Raw genomic sequence first — 26,640 nt, 5'->3', positions numbered from 1 at the left:
GTTGGCAGTAGTCTTATTTGCATTGTTGCTTGACCATGCTAAACTTTTGTTTCCTCATCTGTAAACATGAGGTTACTAAATGGGGCCTTCTGAGACAACTTGAGGACTAAAGGGGATTTTATACATAAAAGGGCTTTCACTGGCTCTTTAAAATTCACAGTAATATCTATCCTTCAAATCTTTGGGCTCTATATGTGCGCATTCAACCAACTGCTGGCTTAAAACATTTGGGTAAACACACACACACACACACACACACACACACACACCCAACAATCAAAATAACACAATAAAAGGACATATAAAAATACAGGATAACAACAACCATATGCACCATATACATTGTAGCAGGTATTATAAGTAGTCCAGAGATGATTTTAAGTATGTGGGAGGATGTGTACAGGTTACATGCAAATACTAAGCTATTTTATAGAAGGGACCTGAGATTCCTTACTTTGGCATTCCAAGGGGGTCCTGGAACCATTACCTAATGGATACCAAAGGATGACTGTATGCATTTAACACTTCATCTTTGACCCTTCAGGTGAAGTAGCCCTGTGACTTCACCTCCAGTTGACAATGACTGAGACCCTCCACAGGAAAGTGGAGCTATCCTGTGTTCCTAGGTGAGGCTGCTGAGGCAGGCAGACCCGTGGACCACTGAGAGCTCTGTCTGTGTAGCACCAGCAGCATTACAACCGCCAGCAGGAATCCTCCTTTCTATGGGAATAGGGTAATAGGAATCAAATTCCAATTCTAGTCAATCAATGTGAATCTTAGAATGCTCCTGAGTCATGCTTCAATTTTGGCATTATCCTGTTGCCTGGGAGGCAGAAGAGTCTAGGGATGTGTTAGCAAAGTCTCACACAGACCATTCCCACTTCCTACCTCTGAGCAGCAGCTTTGGGAGTGACAGGCCTATCAGCTGGGTAGAATGTCATAGAGCCATGGAGATCATTGGCTCCAGATCTGTGAACCTTCTTGTGGTTGATATAACATCACTGACCCAAATCTTATGTTATACAGTAAAAATTACACTGGACCTGCTGGTTTATGACTGTAATCCCAGCTATATGAGAGTGAGAGGTAGGCACAGAAGGACTCCAAGTTCAAGGCCAGCCCAGGTATCTCTGTCTCAAAATGAAAAGTGAAAAGGAGGCTGAGGGTATAGCTCAGTGGTAGAGTGCCTGCCTAGAACAGTGAGGCCCTAGGTTAATCCCTGTTTATTGTTGCTGAAAAATTAAAAGTAAAAATCATTTAATAGATGATACCCCACAGGGGCAGGTGTTCTATTTAAATTAAATTTCAAAAATGACATATAAATTTAAAAATTAAAAAAAAAACAAAAAAAAATTTCCCAATGGGGGGGGAGGAAATGACATAGGCATTCTTTTTATTTGTGTGCTTTTTTTTGGGGGGGGGGGCAGACACAGAGAGAGAATGGGCATGCCAGGGCCTCTAGCACTGCAAATGAACTTCAGATGCCATGCGTCACCTTGTGTATCTGGCTTACATGGTTCCTGGGGAACTGAACCTGGTCCGTTGGCTTTGCAGACTAGATCCTTAACTACTAAGCCCTCTCTCCAGCCCGATATAGGCATTCTTTTTGCATTCTAGAAGAGGCCAAAATTTGTCCAGTCATTCTACTCATTCTTTTTAAAATTTTTATTATTATTTTTATTTATTTGAGAGCAACAGACAGACAAAGAAAGAGAAAGATAGAGAGAGAATGGGCGCATCAGGGCCTCCAGCCACTGCAAACAAACTCCAGATGCATGTGCCCCGTTGTGCATCTGGCTAACATGGGTCCTGGGGAATTGAGCCTCAAACTGGGGTCCTTAGGCTTCACAGGCAAGCGCCTAACTGCTAAGCCATCTCTCCAGGCCCATTCTACTCATTCTTAACTGCAGGTGACAGTCACAAATCTATATCAGACATTAGAAGTTTCAAGGATTGTGTGTTTGCACGTGCGTGTGTGTATGTACATGAGTGTGCACATGTGTACACATATGTGGAAACCAGAGGAAGATGCTGGGAGTCTTTCTCTATCCCCCTCCCACCTTATTTCCCTGAGACAGAGCTCTCACTGAACCTGGTTGGCCTGGCTGACCAGTGAGTCCTAGGAATCTCCTATCCCTGCCCCTCACCACTGGAGTTACAGGCATGCACTAGCTTTTTTTTTTTTTTTTTTTTTTTTTTAATGTGGACACTGGTGATGGGACTTGGGCCCTAATTCTTATATAGTAAGCAGTCTTACCTGCTGAGATCTCCCCAGGCTAGACTTGAGATTTTTTTAAACTCAAGTGGGTATTAACATGCCTCTCTGCCACATGTCTCACAATGGCTCTTTAAATAAAACAATTCAGGATATTGAACCACTCTGACAATTAAAAAATTATAAACAAATGACATTAGATGTTAGAACTTTAGCCAGACTTAAACATTTACTTAAAAACAAAAACAAAACAAAACAAAGAAACAAAAAAACAAGCTGGGCACAGTGGTGTACGCCTTTAGTCCCAGCACTTGGGAGGCAGATGTAGGAGGATTGCCATGAGTTCAAGGCCACCCTGAGACTACATAGTGAATTACAGTCAACCTGGGCTAGAGTGAAACCCTACCTCAAAAAATAAAACAAAACAGAAAATGTAAAGTCAGATCTGTAATGTGGTGCATGCATCTGGAGTTCATGTGCAGGGACAAGAGGCCCTGGTGCCTCCATTCTTTCTTTTTCTCTCTGCCTTTCTGTCTCAAAAAGCAAAAACAAAACAAAACAAAAAAGTCTAATCTGCAGCACTCAGGAAGCAGAGGCCAGAAAATGGCTATAAGTTTGAGGCTAGCCTGGTCTACATACGTAGTTCCAGGTTATCCAGGGTGACATTGGGGAACCATGTCTCAAAAACAAAAATCAAAAACAATATAATAACACCAAAGCAAGCAATAATAACAACAAAATCCATTAAACAGCCAAAAACCCACAAAACAACAAGACCCAAAGTAGTGTTGATTATTTATTCTCACCATATTATTGCCCAGGTTGGCCTTGAAATCCCAGCCTCCGGTAGTCCCCTGTCTCACCCTTTTGAGGACTGGGATGATTAGCATCTACCACTCATTGTACCAGTATCTCCTTCCCCAACCCTCTTAGGCATGTTTTATTCTCTAGTGTCTAACCACATTTTAAGTACTATTTCATGATTTAAAAAAAAAAAAAAAAACTCCTTAGATATATAAGTAAATGTGCTCTTTGAAAACTGTGGGAATCAAGTTTAAAGTGTTTCTTTTTCAAAGAATTAAAATGCTCATCGGGGAAAAACACATATGCTTTGGCCTATAAGAAAAATATTGTTTTGTTTTTTATCATTGATTTTTAGGAACTTTTGGCATTTTGCATCACTATTGGTAGAGTGTGATGAACAATTGGAATGAAATAGAGAATCTTAGGGTTACTAACATTTTTGGAATTAGTGAAAATTTACTTTTTTTTGAGAAAAGTTTAAAAAACAAGCATTTTCCAAGTTTGGTGTCAAGTCAAAAGGAAATTTATTTTATTAAAATTAAAACATTTGGGGCTGGAGGGATGGCTTAGTGGTTAAAGCACTTGCCTGTATAGCCAAAGGACCCAGGTTTGATTTTCCAGGACCGATGTAAGCCAGATGCACAAGGTGGCATGTATACCTGGAGTTCATTTGCAGTGGTTGGAGGCCCTGGCACATCCATTCTCTTTGTCTTTCAAATAAATAAATAAGTAAATAAAATTGTAAACAATTAAAACACTTAATCAAGGCATTCCAATGAAGATTTCTTTATCAGAAATTTAAAACAAGTCTCTCCCATTGGTAGGAAAGGACTTAAGCAAGAATGCCCATGAGGAATAAATGTTGAATTAACAAGTAATGTCATACCCATCTGTGCTTAATGATCTGATACAACCAGTTATGAGTTTAACTCACTCTGTTCAGGAAGAAAATGACCACAGAAGTTTATGTAAAGCTTTCAAGCATGTCGTCTTCTTATTGAAACATTGGTTTTGTCCTTCCCTATACCACCTTGGGGGGGGGGGTGTAAGAGTGAGTGATAGCTGTCCAGAAAGGGAAGCCCAATGGGTGGCCCTAGAATGAAGGGAGAGGTGTTTACACGGAAACTGGCCTATGTCTCATCCTCATGAAGTTCATTGTCCAACCAGCATCACCAAGCTGATGTCAGTCAACTAATATGTATTCAAGAGCCTCTGAATGGCGGGGCTTTTGGATGGAGGTACTTCAAAGAGAAGTCGAAGTAGAATGAACATTCTCCATGACAGGACATAACCACTCACAGTGGAAGCCTTTAATTTTTATTTCTTATTTCATTTTAGTTTTTAGTTTTAATTTTTCCTTATTGTGGGGGGGCAGAGAGAGAATGGGCGTGCACCAGGGTCTCCAGCCCCTGAAAACTAACTCCACATGTGTGCGTACCCTTTTGCATTATGTGGATCCTAGGAAATCGAACATGGGTCCTTTGGTTTTGTAGGCTAGTGCCTTAACCATTAAGCTATTTCTCCAGCCCAGTTTTTTGGTTTTATGAGGTATGGTCCTGCTCTAGCCCAGGCTTTCCTGGAATTCACTATGTGGTCTCAGGGTGGCCTCAAACTCATGGTGATCCTCCCAGCTCTGTCTCCTTAAGGCTGGAATTAAAGGTGTGCACCAACATACCTAGCACTTTTTTTTAGACTGATTCACAGCTTATCATTTATACTTGCCCAGAAAGTGCTAGAGAGTGGTACCAGCACATAGGCAGAATCAGAGTGGATGAGAACTCGTTCCCCTTCCCAGATGTTTTTCTCTGTATAAGTGAAAAATCACTGTCCAAAGAAAACATGGCACCAGCTCTGAGCATGGAAGAGATCCCTGTACACTCATTTTGCCTGTTGAGTGAATGGCCACTCTCACTGGACAGAGGTTTTAGCAAGTGAAATGCTTCTTTCCACTTCCTTGACTTCAGAATGAATGTTCTGTAAATCTGGATTTAAATTATAATTCCCATCTCTTATCTCAGCACTCTGACTTCCAGAAGTTATGGGAAGGGGAGGCAGGACAAGATTCCTTTAAAGCAGAGAAACCCAAGCGACATCTTGGAAAGCCTTGCAAGCATTCATGGACACCTGTTCAGAACAAAGCTGAGGCTTGAGATTCTGGTGAGGGCCTTCAAAGTGGTGTTCTTTCCAGGAAGTGAGATGTGGGAGTGAGCACACAGCAGAGAGCAGAAGAGCTGGTCTTAATGCCTTCCTTATGTGCCCTGGCTTCACCCTCAATACAGAACTATATCCTGGTCTCTGTTTCCAAATGTGCAAAACATAAACAATACAGACAACTTTGAGTTATAGGTCTCAAAGGTGTCACAGTGAACACATCTATATCAAGCCATGGAGACCTTCATTTAGGAATATATAAAACATAGACCACTGAGCTAAATACATGTTCTAGACAGAGTCCTAATCTACTCATGGGCATAGGCTTTCTAATAATTAGGGTCATATCTTCCCCTTCCTGTTCTGAGCTTCTCAGACTGACCTCTGCTCCATTAGCCTTCCCCTTCCTTTCAAAAGCCCGACACTTTTCACTATTCTTTCAAAACAGTATCATGGTTTCAACAATGAAGAAATGAGACAAACGTCCTGTCTTAATGCAAATTTACAAGACCGAATAAATTGAAAGCCAGGTTGGGCATGCAGTTCCAGCTATTCCTGAAGCCGGGGCAAGGGAATCTAGAAGTATGTTTCTGAAGGTCTCAGCCACATTTCAATGGAGGATTAGCAAACTGTAACAACTCCCCTTAACACCTGATGGCAAATTATGAACACAAGCAGTAGCAGAGGGTTAGGTTAGCTAAACAGAGGTTTGTCAAGGGTGGTGGCACATGCCTGTAATCATAGCACAGGAGGATTGCAAGTTCAAAGACAGGCTACATAGTGGGTACCAGGGGCTTATAATCTCATAGAAGCTCAAGTTTTGTGCTAGCTATTAGCTGGTGGGATGTTGAAGCAATCATTCCCACTGCCTTCCTACATTCCCCACTGGCCGGTAGATACTTCTTACACAGAAGCTGGGGAGTGGAAGATGACCCACGATAGGAGCTTGGTGGTCAGTCTGCCTGACTTTCCTTCTCACTAGGACTTTAGATGTTAAATTAAAGACTGTATCCCTCTGCCATAGGGATGTGTATAATTTCCAGCAAGATTTTTGAAGAAGATGAGCTCTCGGTTTCTAAGAGTAGATACCATATCTGAACTTAAGGACGAAAGGAGCTGGCAGAAGACCTTCTTAAGGTGTTTTAAGACATCAGCAAAGGGTTGAAGAGATGTCTCAGCTATCTGGTCCAGGTTCAATTCCCTAGTACCTACCAAATACACATACTGGCACATGCATCTGCAGTTTGTTTGTAGTAGCAAAAGGCCCTAACATACCCATTTTCTCTTTCAAGCACTCAAATAAATAAATAAAAATATTTTTAAAAAGACGTAAGCAGGCATATACAGGCTGAGGTCCTATTCCCTAAGGAGCCCCTGCTCCATGGGCTGGCTGGCACTTCCTGCACATAGCTCAGCCCTGACATCAGCCTGCTGGCCACCCCTCAGTCCAGAGAGGAAGCTTTTCATGAAGGTCGAGGTCCCTGGAATACTAAGGCAGGGCTGATCATCAGGGGAGGAGACAATGGTGGGGAGATGGGGGAAAGACCAACTTCTGTGTCTCTTCAGCAGTCCTTGGAGGTCTTCTGAGGCAGTTTCAATTGCAAGGCATATTATAAAGACACATTCCTTTCACTTATTTCGGCAGCACTCCAGCTTCTCCACCACACCCTGCTCAACCCTGGGCTCCTTCAAACCATCATAAGAAAACAAACAAGGTGTTGAGTCCTTTGTGAGCAAATCAAAGAGCTGCTCAAACTCAAAGCAGGAAGAGACACCAGCTCTCTCTCTCTCCCTCACTGTGTGTGTGTGTGTGTGTGTGTGTGTGAGAGAGAGAGAGAGAGAGAGAGAGAGAGAGAGAGAGAGAGAGAGAGAGAGAGATATCTACCACCACCACACACTGTTTACTACTTTCAACAAACCACCCAATCAAAAAGAAGAAATTTGGGCTTTGCTTTTGAACTGCCAGGAAACGTTTGGCTCTTGCTGCCCAGTGAATACGTCTGAAATTAACCTTTTTAGAGTCAACCTTCTGTAATTAAAACAAAACAACAACAAAAAAAATCCCTTCAAGACTCTCAGCCTGGAAAAAAAGATTGCTTGCCAACTGAAATTTGCCTTGGCAAGTTCCTTCCCAAAGTAACTATTAACAATTCAGCCCTCCCATGAGGTTATAAAGAAAGTATTTCCCTTTGACTTTGGAGAGAAAGCCTTTCATGTGACCTCCAAACAATGTCACCTTCTTTAAAGTCACACTAACTAAACATTTCTGGCTTACTTCGAAACTGTACCTAGAACAGAACTCTTGTGGGTTAAAAAAAGCCAGCAGAGAGGTTACTCTGTTGGTGCAGGACAGGGTCTCAGGGTCCCTGGATGCTGTCTTGTGCTTTCAGAACTGGCACTGTGCCTGATTCTTTGCACTGCAAACATAAGCTATAACATCAACACAGGACAAAACACCCACAGCTTTCAGAAGACAGTGAAAACAAGTATTCAGCTTGCAGAGAGATATACACCTTCAGAAAATGCTCAACAGATTCAACAGACAATGCACGCACACATACACACTAGCAGGAGACACCTGGGCGCCTGAAGAGTGGCACAAATTCCATCCTGAGCAGAATCCTGCCAAAGTTCCAGTCACTTTGACACTTGACATGCAGCAGCTGCTCTAAGAAAAATCATTCTGTTCACTTCAGGTGTCTAGTATCATACTGAACTTCAGAGTAAACTTCATCCAAAACAACAGATGGACTGTCTAACGAGGATAGACAGCAGCTTTTGCACATTAAAAGAATGAAACAGTGCTTACCAATTTGGTCTTCGGGGATCAAGGACTCGATGGGGGGGTCCAGCTCGGAGCTCTGAGCCAAATAGTTCTTGACCTGGGTCATGAACTGCCGGATGGTCTGCAGCATGTCTGTGCTGGACACGTGGCACTCCTTGTTCTCCTGCAGGAAGCTCACGTAGTCCTGCACCAGGCATCCGAGATAGGTGCATTTGTCTTGGGACATCTCAGCTATCCTGCGGACCATCCGCTTCTCTGGGGTCATGAAGGAGCTGAACACCCCACTCATCTTTCGCAGCTGGGACTTGACGAGCTTGGGCAACACAAAAGAACTGTTCCTTTTCTTTTTGGACTTGATGGGGGGCGCCATGGTCTCCTGGTCACTCTCCCCCTCGTAGTCCTCCAGGCTGCTGGTGGTATCTGCCTCGTAGCCATACAGGGGCATGCTCCGGTCGAACTCCAGGGAGTCGGAGGAGGAAGTGGAAATGCTCATGTCGCTCAGCCTCTGTCTGCCTCCATGGCACGGAGGCTGGGGTGATTCAGAGCCCGGCCTTGTGCAATCCCCGGGGGCGTCCCCGGGCGGGGCTCCACCTGCATGCCCAGCTGTGCCCAGCTCCAGCTCGGGACACTGGCCTGGCCGTGGCCGTGCGGCGGTCAAGGTCTTGGCGCTGCCTTCTGCTTCCAGAAAAGAAGCTTGCTTCTTCAGCCGGGGTGGAGGGATGGGAGTTGGTTTTGTGCCAAGCAGAGCTACGTTCCCATGTTTGCTATGGCTGACTGTTTCTGGCATGCTCGTCTGGGGTTCAGTCCTGGACAGCCCCGGGCTTGTGTGCAGACTATTAATAGCGGGGGGCGGGGGCCTGGGTGGGGGGGACCGGGGCCTCTCGGTGCCATTGGCGTTGGGAGTCCTTGTGCTCGGCCGCTTCAGGCCTCCGCTGAGGTCCTGGCTGTGCACTTTTAAGAAAAGAGGATTAATAAAACACAAGGCTCCGTTGGTCTGGCTGCACTCCAGCTCCGAAGGCGTCCTGGTTTTTATAGAATGCACTCCATTTATAAGGCAGAGCTGACGCAAGGAGGCAGGACAGATGCTGTCGGCAGCCGAGGAGGAGAGAGGCCTATGGGGAGGTGGGGAGTTGGGGGGTTTGCTGTCAGCTGAGGAGCTCCAAAAATCTGAAAGTCATTATCAGTGAACACAAGAATGTAAATATAGTGCACTCACTCCATTCCCTCACAAAGCAAAAAAAAAAAAAAAAAAAAAAAAAAAAAAAAAAAAAAAAAGAAAAGAAAATAACACACTCTCTGCACTTAGGGCTTTTTTTTCTCCCCCTCCCTTCTTTGTGTCTCTCCCCACGTCCCCTTTTATTGCATTCCCTTACTGGAATGAAAGGCTGCCAGGCCCAGCAGTGGGCTCAACAGGAAGACTCCAGGGGCCTCTCACCTTCAAAGCCCTTGAAAATGTTGGCTCAGCCAACAGATACCTCCCGCCCAGCCCTTGACTCAGGTAAGAGGGAAAAGGAGAACCGGGTGCAGCTCAGGAAAGGTCACAGAGCTCCCTAGCTGGCTTTCCCAAATCCCAGTCAGCTCAGAAAGCAACACCACCCTTTCCAATCAACTTCTCCCTGACCGCCTCTCCTCTGAGGTGGCTTTCAGCCCATCCATCCCATCTGGCCTCCAAGTTCCCCTTTACCGGGTAGGACCAGCAGCTGGGCCTTGGGGAATGTTACACAATCAGCTTGGGGTTTTACACATTCAGCATTAAAGCCCAAAGGAGAAGAAAATTATGCTCATGGATCCCACATAGGCCCCTCGCAAGGACAGCAGGACAAGCAGATGCAAAGGTGCAGTGCGGTTTAGAGCGCTGATCACTGTGGTTGGCTGCCTTCCTTCCCAAATCCTGTAACCTTCTTTCTAAGGCTATAAATGCTGAAGCTGCTCTTTGCCTCTGTCCTACCTGGCTCCGCTCTTTCAGAAAGGCCCTTAGTGATCCACGCACAGAGAGAGACAGTGATAATGAGAAATGGGTCTGGAACAACTTCCACTCTCTCCTTCCATCCCTGTCTCTGTCTCTCCTCTTCCTTGATGTGTTTATTCTACCTGTTTCTTTCCTATGGCTCCAGAATGGTTGGTGGTAGTGGTGGCTTAGAGAGGAGTGTAGGATAGGAGCCCTGGCCCTACCCAGTTCGCCTGGTGACAAGTCTGATGGTGCTGTCTCTGACCTCTTGATGTGGGGCACCCTCCCTGTCACACAGCAGATCCTTAAGGAATAGTTGTTGGATGAATGAATAAATGAGGTGATGAATTTAAAAGTGTGAGGTCTTTACTCCACATTAAAAAAACTGCAGTGCAACGTCTAATCATTAGACCTCGTTTACTTATGGGAGTCTAGAGCTATCTTTGAGCAATACAAGCAGTCCCTTGACTTTGTTCCTTTAATCCCCACAGTAGGCATATGCTGCATGCCAAACACCAAACAAGAGCTACTAGGGCAGTTATCACAAGTGAAAAGTGACACCTGAGGCATGTCTTCAAGAGGCCTGCAATCAGGGGCTGCAGAACAGATCAGTGGCAGAGCATTGCCCAGCACGTACAAGATCCTGGGTTCCATCTCTAGCATGGGGGAAGAATCTAGTCGATTGCGTTAACTTTTGGAAATATTTTACTCTCTCTCCAAAGGCATTTGTAACTTAGTCACAAAAAAAGGTGCAACTTTATTTATTTCAGAGAGAAAGAGACAGGCAGGTAGAGAAAATGGGTGTTCCAGGGCTTCTAGCCACTGCAAATGAACTCCAGGCGCATGCGCGACCATGTGCCTCTGGCTTTATGTGGAATTAAGTCTGGGTCCTTTGGCGTCTTAACTGCTAAGCCATCTTGCCAGCCCAAAATGTAGAGACTTTTTTTTTTAAAGTAGGGACATTTCCATGGTTCTGCCATTTTTTTCCCCCAGGATTCACGTCCCCACACAGTCCTCCTACTCTGACAGGCCGGAGACACATGTGGCAATTCTTGTGAAGCAACTGATGTTTCAGAAGGGAATGGGGAGCTTCTGCTAGGTTCTCTATGAGTGAGGAAGGCTCCCTAAGAACTGACAGCCATTTCAAAACAAGTTCTTCAGATCATGCCTTTAATCCCAGCCTGGGACTATAGTTCCAGGTTAGCCTAGCTAAAAAAGAAAGAAAGAAAGAAAGAAAGAAAGAAAGAAAGAAAGAAAGAAAGAAAGAAAGAAAGAAAGAAAGAGGTAAGAACAAGCCATAGGAAGAACATCTTGTTTTTCTTTTCCAGATCAAGAATGATAGTTTTTCTTTTTTTCAGTTTCAAGAAATCTTGGTACTGGGGCTTTAAATCCTCAAACTTCCATTCAAACACCAGGGTCTGATTGTTAACCTGTCCAAGGACTGAAGTCCTAAAGTCTTAAGAGAATTTCCCCTTTCCATCTAGGAGTAAATTCATTTTTATTTTCTAAAAAAATTTATTTATTTTGAAAAAGTTAAGTCCACTCCAATTTCACAGACTGTCAGGACAAAGAAGCCAAACCAGGTGAGCTGTGGCCATTGACAGCCATCATCCAGCAGGAATTGCAGGGGCTTGAGTGGGGAGCGGCATTGGCAAAGGGCCAGAGAAGGGAAGCAAGGCTCAGCTGCCAAGGCAGGGATTCTTGGCGGGGTAAGGGAAATGTCCCCAAGCAACAGGACAGACATTGAGTTAGAGGGGAAGAGAGACAGATGTCACTTGAGATGGCTATGCTGTCAAATTCCTCAGAGCACTGAAGGGCCATCCATGCCTGTGTGCCACTCAACATGAAAGGCATGCACGTGAGACGCACCACACTGGATTTCTCCTTATTTTAGAGCTGTCTCTCCTCAGCAAGATGCCACAGAAAAGGGAAGACCCTAACAGAGCACAGGCGCTTACATTATTATTAAAAACCCCGGCAGGAGTAGTTTGGATGTTTGAAGACCATCCAGGCAAACAGGCTTAGCATTGACTGAGCATTTGATCTGGAAAAGGAATCCTACAAAGTATGGTTCAGGGACCTCATGGACCTGAGGGCCGCACTGGACCATGGGGGCGGGGAGTGCTGTGATGTAACTCCGTAGCCTTAGCCAGCCCCATAGACTCACTTTAAGATAGACCCACTTACTTAGTCCCAGCTGGCCTAGTTCTTCAAGCTGAGCCTCAGTCTTGGCTGTTGAAATGGCATAAGGCAACTTCAAGGTGAATGGCAGAACATCCCTGTTTTGTTTAGAAAAAGAGAGAATGTAATTACATGTCTGGATTCATTCAGGCATTCATTGTCATCCTAGCCACATTTCGGCTTAAGTAGACACCCCACTGCATCCAAGCCAAATTTCTCTTTACTGCTTACTTCCTTATTATCTGCATGATCACACTGAAGGTAGGCCAAGCCATAAATCTGCTTGGTTTCATCCTCATCCATGCTGAGGACCAAATTTCCCTGCTGGGTAGCAAACGCATGAATAGCATTCATATCAGAATCGCTGACAATGCCGGCTGACCTATCGCACCTCGACAGCAGCATGTGCTAATTTGCTAGATGCCTATCTGAATGTTGGGCTCCAACTCCCCAGACAGGAATGTGCAAACCTAAATCTCAGTGTCTTACACATGGCAGATCCTCAGCAAACATATGATGGTTTCCTTCGTGACATTTTCTAACTAGGATCCACGCATCATACTTTGTGTACTGAAGACAAAACTCTCGGTGGTGTTTAAACTAGGACTTACATAGGAATCCTCCAGAGGCTGGTTCCATTGCATATTGTCTACTTTTCTATCAAGCTTCCAAGCAGTGAATACTGCTACCCCCAGAACCAATCTTTGAAGTCAAGTCTCAGGTACCTCATGCCAGTGACTGCCCAAGGGGTGTGGCATCAGGTGCAGATGGATATCACCACGCAAGAAACCTAATAGGAAGGAACCAAGCTGACACCAGGGTTCCCTCACAGCCAGGGCATCAAGTCATCAGGAGTAAATGTGTGGACCCTGACTTGCCTTCTCAGAAATAGCAAAGGTAAATACAATAAATAACATGCTCTTCATTTTCATAGACAAGGCTGAGGACCCCACTCTAGGCCCTCAAGAAGTTCCCACAGGACTCAGCACAGTCCTATGCCTGAGAGAAGTGAGTTTAGAATAAATGAACGAATGAGCATTCAATAACACCAGTGACCTGCCAAAAAGGCATTATTTTTTTCAGTAGTTGTACTGATCTTACGAAGAACAAATTTCCATCCTTGTGCGTGAATGTGTATGCTCATCTGGCTATGGCAGACACTGTCCCAGGCCCAGTGACAAAACATGGAGTCACTGCGAGATGGAGTGTCATGCTAGTGGGCATCAACAGGAGAAACATGATTATGAAACTGGTAGAATTCACATACTGTGAAGTAAAGTGCTGCATCAAAGTGGAACAAGGACTATTTGAAGCTAGGTGTCTTGGTGCACATCTGTAATCTTAGTACTTCAGAGGCTGAGGCAGGAGGATCATGAACTCTAGGCATAGCAAATTCCAGATTAGTCTAGGCTACATGAAACCCTGCCTCAAAAAATTCGGGAAAAACTAAAAAGAGTATGCAGAGGTGATGTTTGGCTTCCTGAACATGTGGCCAGAGAGTAAACATCTGGGGAAGTGCTATTCTGGGTTGGGGGGGGGTGAGCAGCGGGCAGAGGGCTCTGGGTGGGGGAGGGTCTGGCACAGCTGAACAACTATGGGTGGGGTGGAGCCGGTGAGGGGTTACAGCTTCTGCCTGCATGTTGTCATCACAAACTGTTTTGAAAATTTCCACCAGAGAAAATCACTACACCAAATAACTTGTTTACTACAGTAAGGTGAGACAACATTTTTTATAATGGACTACTTAAATTTGGGTGACTGGAGAATTTTGGAACCCCTAGAGCTGTTGAGAGTGAATAACAAAGCTATGAAGTTGATGAAAGGAACAAAGTGTGGGTGCTCCAACATTGTATCATGTCACCAAAACTGCCATGTCACATGAGGTCGGGGGTGTGGAGGGGACTGCTGCTTTTGATGGTGTCCAACCCAGGTCTCCACCTGCCTCCGTACAAGTGCGAGCACCTTCCGTCTGTGCGTCCACCTGTGTCTGTATAAAGCTGGTGGAGCTGCAGGGCGTGGCTGCTGTGTGACTTTGCAGGGGTAGTGACCCTAACTATGATCTGAAGTGAAGATTAATGCCAACCGGGGCTTCGCAACGTTAAGACTGTACCGCAGGTCTGTGTTTGTATGGCTGCACCCATTTCATTCAAATCGACACTCTTCAGCCAACGTGTGAGAAAAACTACACGCAACAAAACCAACCTAGTACTTTTACCCAGGCTCAATGCGCTACCTGGCGTTTAAACATCACCTGCCTCGCTTGCGTTTTTCTTAATGACATGCAAGAGGAAGCTATACTTGGCATTTGCTAATGAATGGTTGTAGGCTTTGATCTACTTAGACAATTAGATGTTGTACGTGAGCCCTCTCCCACTGTGCCAACCAAGGAGTAGGTACCTCAGCATCTTCTCTCTCTCTCACACACAGGGAAACATCCTTCTCATGTACATTCTATTAAAGAGGGGCTCCATCAGAGAGATGGCTTAGTGGTTAAGGGGCTTGCCTGTGAAGCCTAAGGACCCATGTTCCATTGTCCAAGTCCCAAGTAAGCCAGATGCACAAGGTGATGCAAGTGCAAGGTTACACATGCACACAAGGTGGCACACGCATCTGGAGTTTGAGTGCAGTGGCTGGAGGCATGCCAATTCTCTCTCTCTCTCCTCTCTCATAAAGGCATGTACCAGCAAACAAAAACATAAATAAACAAAAAGAGAGGCCCCAATGTTCAAGCTTGCATAACATATAAAATAGACCCATCACCTTACATATAAAAATTTCATGCAAGAGTCTTAATACATGCCCAGTCTAGTTCATTTTATCTTTGCTCCATATTCTGCATTTCTCAAGGAGAGGAGACTTACATTATTAAGTAAGTACTATTGCAAAGCACAGAGCACTTGAACTCCTGTGGGGCCCACAGACCATGTTAGTAGGAAGCTGCAATGTTCCCCATTCTATGATGTCAGGATCATACAAACATAGTCCTTGGCATGCCCTCCACAGAGCTTGTAGTGGCCAAAGCTACCAGTGTTGGATGTTAAGTTACCTAGTAGTGTGTAATGGGAAAATAGGGCTCTGCTATCAAGGCAGGACTGAATTCAAACCCAGTATCTGGGCTCTCTCTCTCTTTCTGTGTGTGTGTATGTGCACTTTTTTCAAATGGGTCCTCACATATAAAGTAGGCTAGCCTTGAACTCTCCATTTTTCTGAGTGAAGGAATCACTATGTGAGCACATTCCCTCTCTCTCTCTGTCTTTTTGGTTTTTTGAGGTAGGGCTTCACTCTAGCCCAGGCTCCAGGCTGACGTAGAATTCACTATGTTGTCTCAGGCTAGCCTCAAACTCACAATGATCCTCCTACCTCTGCCTCCCTGCCAAGTGCTGGGATTAAAGGTGTGCACCTCCACACTAGCTTATACGCTCTATTTAGTGTTTTTTTTTTCCCCAAGGTAGTCTCTCACTAGCCTAGGCTGACCTGGAATTCACTATGTAGTCTCAGGTTGGCCTCAAACTCATGGCAATCCTCCTACCTCTGCCTCCTAAGGGCTGGGATTAAAAGTGTGTGCCACCATACCCAGCTCTATTTTTTTAAAATTTATTTTATTTATTTATTTGACAGAGAACGAGGGAGAGGGCATCCAGCCACTGCAAATGAACTCCAGATGCATATGCCCCCTTGTGCACCTGGATTACGTGGGTCCTGGAGAATCGAACCTGGGTCCTTTGGCTTTGCAGGCAAATAAACACCTTAACCACTAAGCCACCCCTCCAACCCTATTTGTTTTTTTTAATGACATGATTGCCAGCAAGTGCCTCACTTACTCTGAGACTCAGCAACTTCTTGGTTCTAAATTATAAGACTGCCAGGAGAGTTAGTGACAAAGTACCATGGTGCCTGGCCCAGATGTAAAAAACCCAGCTACCATTTCCCTTCAAAACTCAAGAGTCTATAACCAGCCTAGCAGCAGCATTGACATCACACAAGGGCTGTTAGACATGCAGGATGTGGCACCACCCCAGATCTCTTGAATTAGAATCTATATTATTTATTTATTTATTTTTGGTTTTTCAAGGTAGGGTCTCGCTCTAGTCCAGGCTGACCTGGAATTCACTATGATGATAGAATCTTATAAACCACTGATTACCAAGAGCACAGATGAGTAACAGTAAAAAAGAAAACAATATGTTTGCATTCTAGAACACAAAGGAAAAATGAATATCTGGTTGTGTAATGTTGATAATGGGTCATGACTTGTCATTTCCCATAGACTTTCATTTACTTCAGTCCACCCTAGAACTAAAGCAGGCATTACAGACTACTTTGAACATGGAGGAGATGGGATTTTTTGAGTGGCTGCCAAGTATTTGTGGGTGTACATCTCTTTTCCCATAACAGCATAATTCCCAGAAGACAAAACTAGGAAGGCAACCTTTATTGACTTCACCTCTGTCTGACGTGTTAACATTAATGTCTTCTCCACCAACCTGGCTGGCTTCAGACTAGGCTAGGACTGGCTTCCCAGGGATGCAGGTGCGTGTTAGGGGGCTGTCTTTCCATACTGTTTTCTCTTTTTGGGGTATGCATTTCTTTTTCAGGATGCAGTTTGTCATATTGTCAGGGTGCTACTGGCTTTTAGTGACTAGGAACAAGGGATGCTAGAGAATCTCATTTTATTGGGACAATTATCTCACAAAGAAATGAATCATTCATATCCCAAGTTTTGTCTGTCCCCCCACCTGCCCGAGGCAGGGTTTCACTCCAGCCTAGGCTGACCTGGAATTCACTCTGTAGTCTCAGGGTGGCCTTGAACTCACAGCGATCCTCCTACCTCTGCCTCCTGAGTGCTGGGATTAAAGGTGTGCACCTCCATGCCTGGCCCAAGGTTTTTTTTTTTTTTTAAAGAGGGAGCTTTTGCACAATTTTAATATAATCCTCAATGCCAGGCATGGTGGTGCATGCCTTAAATCCCAGCACTTAGGAGGCAGAGGTAGGAGGATCGCTGTGAGTTCAAGGCCACCCTGAGACTACATAGGTCAGGTGGGCTAGGACAAGACCCTACCTCAAAAGAAAAAAAAAAAAATGTTACTCAATGACCAAGAAGACAATTCCTGTGTTCATTGATAAAAAGATTATATAGTTTTGGGGTGCTGGAAAGATTGCTCAGTGGTTAAGGTACTTGTCTACAAAGCTTAACAACCCAGGTTCGATTCCCCAGTACTCATGTAAAGCCAGATGCACAAGATAGTGCATGCATCTAGAGTTCATTTACAGTGGCTAGAGGCCCTGGTGTGCCCATTCTCTCTCTCTCTCTCTTAAATAAATAAGTAAAATATTGAGAAAAAAAGATTTCAGTTTTGCATTTTGTTCTGACCTAATGTTACCAGAAATGTTTGTCTTTATGTAAAATAAGCCCCCTTGCCATTTGTGTGCCACTTGTGGGGTGCCAAGACTGCAAACCCAGCACAGCTTTGGTCTGCACTTGGGGCACAGCCTGCAGATTGAGTGTATGTGCACACTAAATAGGAGTATATTATTTAGCCAAAATTTAAAATGCCAAAAAGAGAAATGATGCAGCATTCGGCTAAGTAATGTCTTCACTCTCTTAACCTAAAACTATCCATTATATGTAGTTCTCTTTAGGTGTTCAGAAAATGCAGAGACTCTGGGGACTGTGACTTGACCCTGGCAGCAGGTGGCATGCCCTTGGGAGGGTACAGGAGGCACTGTCTCTTATAGGAGAAGCCTTTTCTTCCTGCTGGTGGCCAGTGCTCGGTTGGGTTCTCCCTCTGGAAATACCTGCCCTTCATCATGCGATTACTGGGCAGTTCAACAAGCCTGAGAACCTAGAGCCTGCCTCAGGCAGAGAAAAATCAACAGGGCTGATAAAATGTCAAATAACCTAATCCTTACAGTAAAATGAGCCAAGCGCAAACAAACTGCTCAGCCTTAGAGAGTGAGGGCTATGAGATGTGATTTTTGGAAATGTGTTTCCCTGTATCCTCTGCGCTGTGCAAACAGAAAGCTAAAATATTCAAGTGGAGTGCTGCCCAGCCAAGAGCAGGCAAGGCCTACCTCTGCAGTCTCTGAGTCTTCCTTGCTTAATCATGAGGAGAACACACTTAGAAAAGCTGTTATTACTATATAGAAAATAAAATATGATGATGATGATGATAATAATGTACAACCCACTCCCGACACTAGTTCACATGCTTAATTTCATATCAGTTATGGAAAGGACCTAAGCACTCAGCCTGAAGAACAACTATGCAGAATTTATGGGTTGGTTTGAGGAATCCAAGCATGTAGAATGGACTCTATTCCCTAGAGAGTTTTCAAAAACATTATCAGGGACCTTAAAACATTACAGACTTTATGTCACTGGTTCCCTTTTCTGTGTGTATGTGTGTCTATGTGACTGTATATATTTGTGTGTGATCATATATGATACATGTGCATTTATTATGTGTATGTATGCATGTGTGCACATGTTTCTTGCTTAATGGGTCTAGCCAATAGGAACTTTTGAAGAAGCTTAAGGAAAGGGTCATATTCATGAGAATTTGCACCTGGAGGGCTAAGCAGTTGTTTCTATCTAAATTCGGGTATACATACTTTGGAAACATCTTATTTAAGTAGCCAGCCCTTCCTCTGACATCTAATAGTTAACCAGCCTTGCAGCTCTCTCCTCCCAACTTGAGTCCAGATTCTGTCACACACACCAAGCAGGACCTTGGAATCAGGAGACACAGAGAGGCCTTACCTGCTGATGCAGTAGAAAGCAATGAGCCGGAATAAATCCGCAAAGCTGATTCCTGAGCCTTCCAGGGAAAAGGCTGGAAAAGAGAGATTCCAGAAAGCTGCTGAGTCTCACCGAGCTCGTCTGGAAAGGAAGAGCCTCTGAGGCAGCATGCGTGGGCCCATTTCTATCCGCTCAAGCTAAGTACTGCGGAGCTCATGCAAACCATGTGCAAGGGGGAGGCTGACAGCCAAACACAGCTGTCAGCAGCGGGGTGGCCTGGGGCTCCTTCCCTGACTCACGTGGAGCACATGCTCCAGTGCGCCATAAACAGACCAGAGGCTCGACTTGCACAACAACCTTGTTTTGTTTTCAAGTTCTGAGCACAGAGTTGGGCAGGGGCTAAGGGCCAGTCTGACTACAGCGAGAGGCCATCAGTACATGGCAGTGATGGGGCAAGGACCCCACCGCTCCTACCCACTCTCTCTTGGTCTCAGACCTCTTGTGCCACATTCTTTTTTTTTTTTTTAATATATTTATTTATTTTTCCCTTCTTTTTTTTTTTTTTTTTTTTTTTTTTTTTTGTTTTCCGAGGTAGGGTCTTGCACCAGCCCAGGCTGACCTGGAATTCACTATGGAGTCTCAGGGTGGCCTTGAGCTCACGCTGATCCTCCTACCTCTGTCTCCTGAGTGCTGGGATTAAAGGCGTGCGCCACCAAACCTGGCATTTTTTTTTTTTTTGAGGTAGGGTCTTGTTCTAGCTCAGGCTGACTTCGAATTCTATATGAAGTCTCAGGCTGGCCTTGAACTCAGTGACCTTCCTACCTCTGCTGGGATTAAAGGCATGTGTTACCACACCTGGCCATATTCTTTTGTTGACAAGTCAGGGCTCCTCTGGTAAAGCCACAGGGAAGAGTGGCATCGAGCCTGGAGATCATTTCAAAAATTCCAGAAATCAGTTTTTGGTTACATTCCACAAGAAATATCCTAAAGCCATGTCATATAGCCTGGCCTCACCATGTGAGCTTCCGAATGAAGGCATGTTCCTAATGGAAGACATGTTCTGGTCAGAGAAAGGCTATGTCATGTATACATCTGCGGTGCGGTGGGGTAGGGAATGGTCTAACTTTGAATTCTCATGTATTTGCCAACCAACCTCGTGCCACCTCTGTTGAAATTCTACTCACAATGTCATTCCTCCACAAACATCCCAGCCATGATCTGCATATGAAGATTTAATTGCCTATGTTTGTGCTCCCCCCCACTTTAACATTTTATATCCTTTTTTATTTGGCTTAGTTTGTATTAGTTGCTGACTTAGCATTTCTGTAGTACTTCAAAATGCCTTTATATTCTACACATACATTATGAAAGACAGACTCAGAGATACATACACAGGAACAACAAAGGTATGTACCAGTCTACCACATTCACTAGGAGGGAACCAATGTTGGCTGGTTTAACTTCTCTGGGCCGAACTTTTCTCATCTATAAAAATGGACAATAATGGTTCTTTCTTTGCTTGCCAGAAGGGTCAAAGTGGGGACTTGAATTTTTTTTTTTTTAGAAATGAAATTAATTTATGTTAAGGTAAAAATATGAAGGGGTACTCTTTACATTATCCAGAAATAATGATAAAATATCTACGTTTAGCGATCCCTCATCCTACCCCAGTTTGTATAGAAAGGCTCTGCTGGGAAGGTGCCATCATGATGGGACCAAGGCCTGTGGTAACTAGCTATGGCCAGGATAATGCTTTGGTCAAACTAGTTCTTTCAATCATTTGAAAGTCACGTGGAGAGGGTGAAGGGAGTGGCTGAAGTCTGCCATGTCACAAAGGAAAAACCTGTAGACACAGAACCATGATGGACAGTGGAGGACTTTTACAGACACTGTACAGGAAGTGGCTTTCCAGGTCAAGGCGAAATGTAGATATTTAGGAGGAAATTTAAAAACCAGGAAGACCTGTCACTGCTTGGCCAGTGCTCTTTCAAAAGCCAATTTAGGATTACTTACCATTAATTGATCTTCTACTTATTTAATAAAACCTCATTCCCTTTAAAATGGTGGGCCTATAATGTGTCCTCAGATTACCTTCTAATGTCTTGTAATTATTCTCCAGGTTCTGCACGTTCAAGTGAAGTTGTTTTCCTAACATCCTTTATCTTGTAGGTTCCGGGTTTATATTTGGACTGGGAGTAGATCATAGAGGAAGGCAGGTTTTTCCTCTGCTGAATACATCTCCTGCATGGATTCAGTCAAAGGTCATTTGGCTTAGGGAGACTGAACTCTGGAATAAGTGGAATCTCATGCTTGTCCTTCAACTGACCTCAGTACCTTCCATTTCCTAGGACCTGAGGCACATTCAGTCCTACTTCCTAGCTCAGCTTTGCTAACTCAGGATTTGCAGACCCCAACTACTTTGTTGTGCAGATCCATCTCCTGATCTTTTCTTGGACACTGGCAGTACATCAGTACTGCGTGTTCCCTCTTTTATTTAAAACTTGGCCTCCCACCGCTTCACATTTCCAATGACCAAAAAGTAGACAGCAACCACGGGATGGCGAGAAGAAAACCAACACGACCGAATATCTTCTCCCTTCAAATCTCCAGCCGGCCATCTACCCAGAGGGCCAGACTCCACCTCGGCTCAGCTGCACTTCACAGAAGACTGAACAGTGGAGACTGCTTACAGGAAATGCCTGTGCTTAGGAGTACTTATGCACAAAGATGTGCAGGCACATGTTCTGGTGTCAGATCCTGTAAAAGAGTATGTTGCTGCAGCCTGCCCTGTGGTTTAGTCATCAGCAAGCCTAGGGTCCAAACCCACGCTCTACTTAAGAAAGCCAATTTCCTTAAAGTTCTTACCAGGTGCCAGGGGCAGGGACAGATGGCTTAGCTGACCTGAGACTACGACATAGGTTACCATCCCCTCACTGCACATATGATAAAATGAAGGCTCCTGAGGTAGGTCACTCAGTGCCAGGACGTCCACATGGGTCTGTCGCAAAGCACAGAATCCTTCTAGGAGACACGAGGCCTTCCCATGAGCCCAGGCCACGCTATCCAACAATCACTTACTGTATGTGCTTTCCTTTATAGCGAACTCCTTGAGTGGAGCTCCAAATTCACAGGGCAGGCGAAGGGAGAGAACTTTCTTCTGCATTTTGGAGGATTTACGGACTAAAAAGATCTAGAAAAGGGGGGAAAAAAGCTTCAAGTTTAGGAAAAATTGAGAAAATTGGAACTGGGGCATATAATTTTCCTTACATCTGATGCCCATGAATAGAAGGCCCTCCCAGCAGAACCTTAGAGCTTACTGCAGGACACGGTAGCCAGGAAAAGGGGCGCAGGAGAGCTCACTGCACAAGCACAAGCACCTGGGTTCAGCTCCCCAGCACCCACGTAAAGAGCCAGGCATGGTGGTGTGCATCTGTAAGGCCACCACTGGGGGAAGTAAGAGGAGACAGGACAAACCTGCCGGGCTTATTGGCCAGCTAATCTAGAGACTGGTGAGTGAGCTCTAGGTTCAGTATGCGACCTTGTCTCAAAGAATAACATTAAGAGCAACTGAGGAAGATACCTGATATCAGCTTCTGACCTCCACATGCACATGTGTACATAAACACACACACACACACACACACACACACACACACACACACACACAGGCACATGGCAAAGAAAAAAGAAAACCAGCTTTGGAAGAACATACTTTCCCTCTGACCCAACCTCACCCATGCAGTGAAGAAGTCTCTCCTATGCAGAGGTACTGGCAGTCTGGTGACTTTCTCTCTGCCACAGCTACACATTCCCCAGGCCCTGTCTCATTCAGGTCTTGGCTGATAAAAACCTAATTTCTAAACAAAGGTCACATGGCTAAACTCTGTTTCTCTATCTTGCAACATCATTTCATTTATGCTACTTAATCTTTGTGGTGAATTAGGAGTTCACTGGCTAATTAGGTTCTTGGCATATTTAGGAAAGGAACTTGAATTTGCTGTTAATAGTGAAAAAGTAAGAGCTTTTAAAAAATATTTATTTATTTATTTGAGTGTGTACAGTATATGCATGTGGGGTAGGGGAGGAGAGAGGGAGAGAGAGAAAGGGCGCGCTAGGGCCTCCAGCTGCTGCAAATGAAATCCAGATGCATGTGCCACCTTGTACATCTGGCTTACGTGCGTCCTGGGAAACTGAACCTGAGTCCTTTGGTTTTGCAGGCAAGCATCTTAACTGCTAAGCCATCTCTTCAGCCCAAGAGGTTTTTTTGTTTGTTTTTTGAGCTAGGGTCTCACTCTAGCTTAGACTGACCTGGAATTCACTATGTAGTCTCACAGTGGCCTTGAACTCACGGTGATCCTCCTACCTCTGCCTCCTGAGTGCTGGGATTAAGTGCATGTGCCTGGCTGCAAGAGGTTTATTTATTTATTTTTTAATTAAAATCTGAATTTCTAGATTCTCTGGGAAAATGAGATAATATTTTGAGCCAGACATGATAGTGAAAATCCCTCTGGAGACAAAACTGGAAGCTCTATTGGGGAGGGGAGGTGGGTGTGATGGGACATTCTCCCCAGCCAATACTGAGGCTGCCCATTTTCCCCAAGGCTCACTTGTCAACAGTTCCCTCCAGGTTCTAACTCTGTCATTAGACATTTGCTTTAAACCAAACCACCTCCCAGTGCTGACTTCAGGACACCAGGTGGCCTTAGCCATGCAGAGATTTTTCACAGCTGCTGTGTAGGCCACAGCCTTTGCAGCTCCAGGAGGCTCCATGCACACGGCTTTCAAATCAAACGGTTTGTGTAGTGTGGCAGTCTTGCCTGATTCTTGATCCTCTTCTGTGGTACATGAACCTCCTGTAAGAATCCTTTCCTTTCCTTTTTCTTTGTGCGTGTGCACATGTATGCTCATGTGTGCACAGTTGGTACTGTATAGTAGGTACATATATGTACAGTTGTAAATGCACATATGTGCATGCATGTAGACACCAAAAGGCAGCCTTGGTTGTCACCCTCAGATGACTTTTTAATTTAATTTATTTTTTTTTGTTTTTTTAAGCTATAGTCTTGCTCTGGCCCAGGCTGACCTGGAATTCATAATGTAGTCTCAGGGTGACCTAGAACTCATGATAATCCTCATACCTCTGCCTCCTGAGTACTGGAATTAAAGGTGTGTGCCACCATGCCCAGGCTTATCACTTTTTTTTTTTTTTGATGTGTAATTTTGAGGTTCTTTAAAATTTATTTTACTGACAACTTCTATGCTTACAGACAACAAACCATGGTATTTCCCTCCTTTCCCCCACTTTCCCTTTCATAATTCTGCTCTCCATCATATCTGCATCACTTTTTAAAAAAATACTTTTTTCTCTTTTGATTTCATTTATTTATTTGATTTGAGAGAGAGAGAGAGAGAGAGACAGAGAGAAAAATGTCAAGCCAGGGTCTGTAGCCAGTGTAAACATACTCCAGATGCATGCATCACCTTGTACAACTGGCTTACATGGGTACTGGGGAATTGAACCTGGGTCCTTAGGCTTCACAGGCAAGCACCTTAACTGCTAAGCCATCTCTCCAGTCCTCAGATCACTTTTTTGAGATAGGGTCATTTGTTGATGTGGAGGTTCAAGTAGGCTAGAATGGCTGGCCAGCAAGCCCCAGGAATAGCAGTTCCCTCCTCCCCAGTGCTGGTATTACAAGCACATGCCACCATGTCTAGCTCTTTTATGTGAGTCTTGGGAATCAAACTCGGGTCCTTATAAACACATGGCAAGCAGTTATCCAACTGAGCTATCTTCTCCAGTCACCTGTCCTGCTTCTTTAATCATTTCTCTTTCCTCTGGATTGGATATCATAGTCTCTGTTCCTCTATCTTGCAACATCATTTCATTTATGCTACTTAATCTTGGTTCTCTCCTTATGTTTAGTTAATAGTAGAGAAAGGAGTGGCCATGGGAACTGGGTATGTGCTGAGGAGGAAGCCAGGAAGCTTTGAGCTTCCATTTCTCCTAATGCTCAGGGGAGGCATACAGAGAGCTCATCTGGCTCATTTATCTGAGCCCTCAAGAGTCTCCGGGACAGCCTAAAATTGTAGCGGATGCTCCCTAAACGACTTCTGATGGGCAAGAAGCCCAAGTTCTGCTGAGGGGCAGCCGTTGGCAGACAGGAGGCCCTGCTCTTTGTGCGGGTGGGGACCACCCTGTAGCGTCCCTTAGGAGTCAGGAGTGCAGCTCCCAAGCCTTGCTTCCCAGAGGACTGAGTCTCACTAGGAAGCTTGCCTAATTCTGGCTTGCAGAACACATCATCATGCTTGTGTTTCTCTGAGTAAAGATGTACTGAAACACAGCACGAGCTTGTTTACATATTGTCTGTGGCTGCATTGGCCAGAAATTGCCAGAAATTGCATAGATGTGATAGAGAGGGCATGACCTGCAAAGCCCCACACATTAGGACTCTGACTCTTTGCAGAGCAGTTTGCAGATTCCTACCTCAGGAAGGCTGTTGGTTAATTAAAGGCAGGGTACCGCTACCACCTTCAGGCTTTCAATCCAGCTTCACCCCTTTCCTCAAAACTTCACACCCTTCAGCCATCTTCTAGCTCCTCCTCTGTCTTTCTTCTTCTGCCCAGATGACTCCTGTCCTTGTCCCACCCTCTGCCGGTCCCATCTTGTCAGGTCCCTGTCCAGGGATCTGGTCGGAGGATGGAGAGAACATGCTACCTGGCTTGTTGGCCAAGCAGGTCTCAGCAGGAATGGATGTGCCTCACCCTAAAGCGGGGAGCCGGGCAAGGTGGGGAACTGTTGCCTGGTAATGTCCTGATTCAGAACTCTGGCAGAAATGCAGAAGCAGATAGTTCAACTGGCAGCAAGGGGGGCTTTTGGACCATACAGACCAAAAACAGAGGCAACAGCCTCTCTGTAAAGATGACCAAATATCATGTCCTATCACCATAAACATGAGCTCTTAGTTTGTCTGGTTTTGCTTCCAGGAATAAAGAAATAAAGATTCAGGGCTGGAGAGATTGCTTAGTGGTTAAGGCACTTGCCTGTGAAACCTAAGGGTCCAGGTTCAATTCCTCGGTACCCACATAAGCCAGATGCTCAAGGCGGCTCACACATCTGGAGTTCGTTTGCCGTGGCTGGAGACCTAATGTGCCCATGCTCTCTCTCTCTCTATGCTTCCTGCTATCTCTCTCTGGTAAATAAAAATATTAAAAATAAAGATTTGCTTATAAGGAAAGTTGGTGATAACAGGATCTCGAAGCTATGAAACTCCAAAGTTTGGTTTTGTGTATCTTATAAGATATCCCTTAGCCAGCTACTGATGGGATTTTCTCCTTGGCTCTCCATGACCGTCTTATTTTCTTCACATTGTCATATGTTTTAAACTTTATTTTATCTGTGGCTTATTGCATTTGTTTTTTGTTTGAAAGCAGACAGTGCTTGTTAGTAGAACATTCTGCAGGCATGGAAATGTTCTCTCTAGCCATCCAACATGGCAGCCATCTGTGGCTCCTGAAGCAATGAAAATATGGTTAGCATAACTGAGGGACTGAACCGCTTATTTAATTTACTTTGAGAATTTAAATAGGCAAACAGAGCAAGAAGCTATCTTAAGGGACAATGTAGGTTGTACTGATCATTGTGTGGCACTTAAAAAAAATGTTTATGGAGACATGGGGTGATTTACTTTACTTTTCTTCCTTTTTCTCTTTTGTTGTTATTGGTTTTTTTGTTTTTGTTTTTGTTTGTTTTTTTGGACAAGATCTTTCTATGTAGCCCAGGCTGACCTTGAACTCATGATATTCTTGTCTCAGCCTTC

The 26,640-nt window shown here is 44.6% G+C and overlaps 1 protein-coding gene across 11 annotated transcripts in view; it reads right to left on the bottom strand.

Moving 5' to 3' along the window:
* Positions 1-26,640, bottom strand: part of Rin2 (Ras and Rab interactor 2) — a 277,407-nt gene that overhangs the window by 26,298 nt on the left and 224,469 nt on the right. For 10 of the 11 annotated variants that reach the window (XM_045156493.1, XM_045156483.1, XM_045156482.1 and 7 more), the window contains 4 exons: positions 21,902-22,013; positions 18,845-18,917; positions 12,091-12,182; positions 7,980-9,122 (listed from right to left, as the gene is read on the bottom strand). In XM_045156493.1, coding sequence (XP_045012428.1) covers positions 7,980-9,122; positions 12,091-12,182; positions 18,845-18,917; positions 21,902-22,013 — 1,420 coding nt within the window. The remainder of the gene's footprint in view (positions 1-7,979; positions 9,123-12,090; positions 12,183-18,844; positions 18,918-21,901; positions 22,014-26,640) is intronic. The other variant, XM_045156494.1, reaches the window with a different exon arrangement.

Source organism: Jaculus jaculus, chromosome 8 (genome assembly GCF_020740685.1).
Source record: "Jaculus jaculus isolate mJacJac1 chromosome 8, mJacJac1.mat.Y.cur, whole genome shotgun sequence".
Taxonomy (NCBI): Eukaryota; Metazoa; Chordata; class Mammalia; order Rodentia; family Dipodidae; genus Jaculus; species Jaculus jaculus.
Note: the sequence above shows the minus strand (reverse complement) of the source record. Positions and strands in the feature narration are given on the sequence as shown.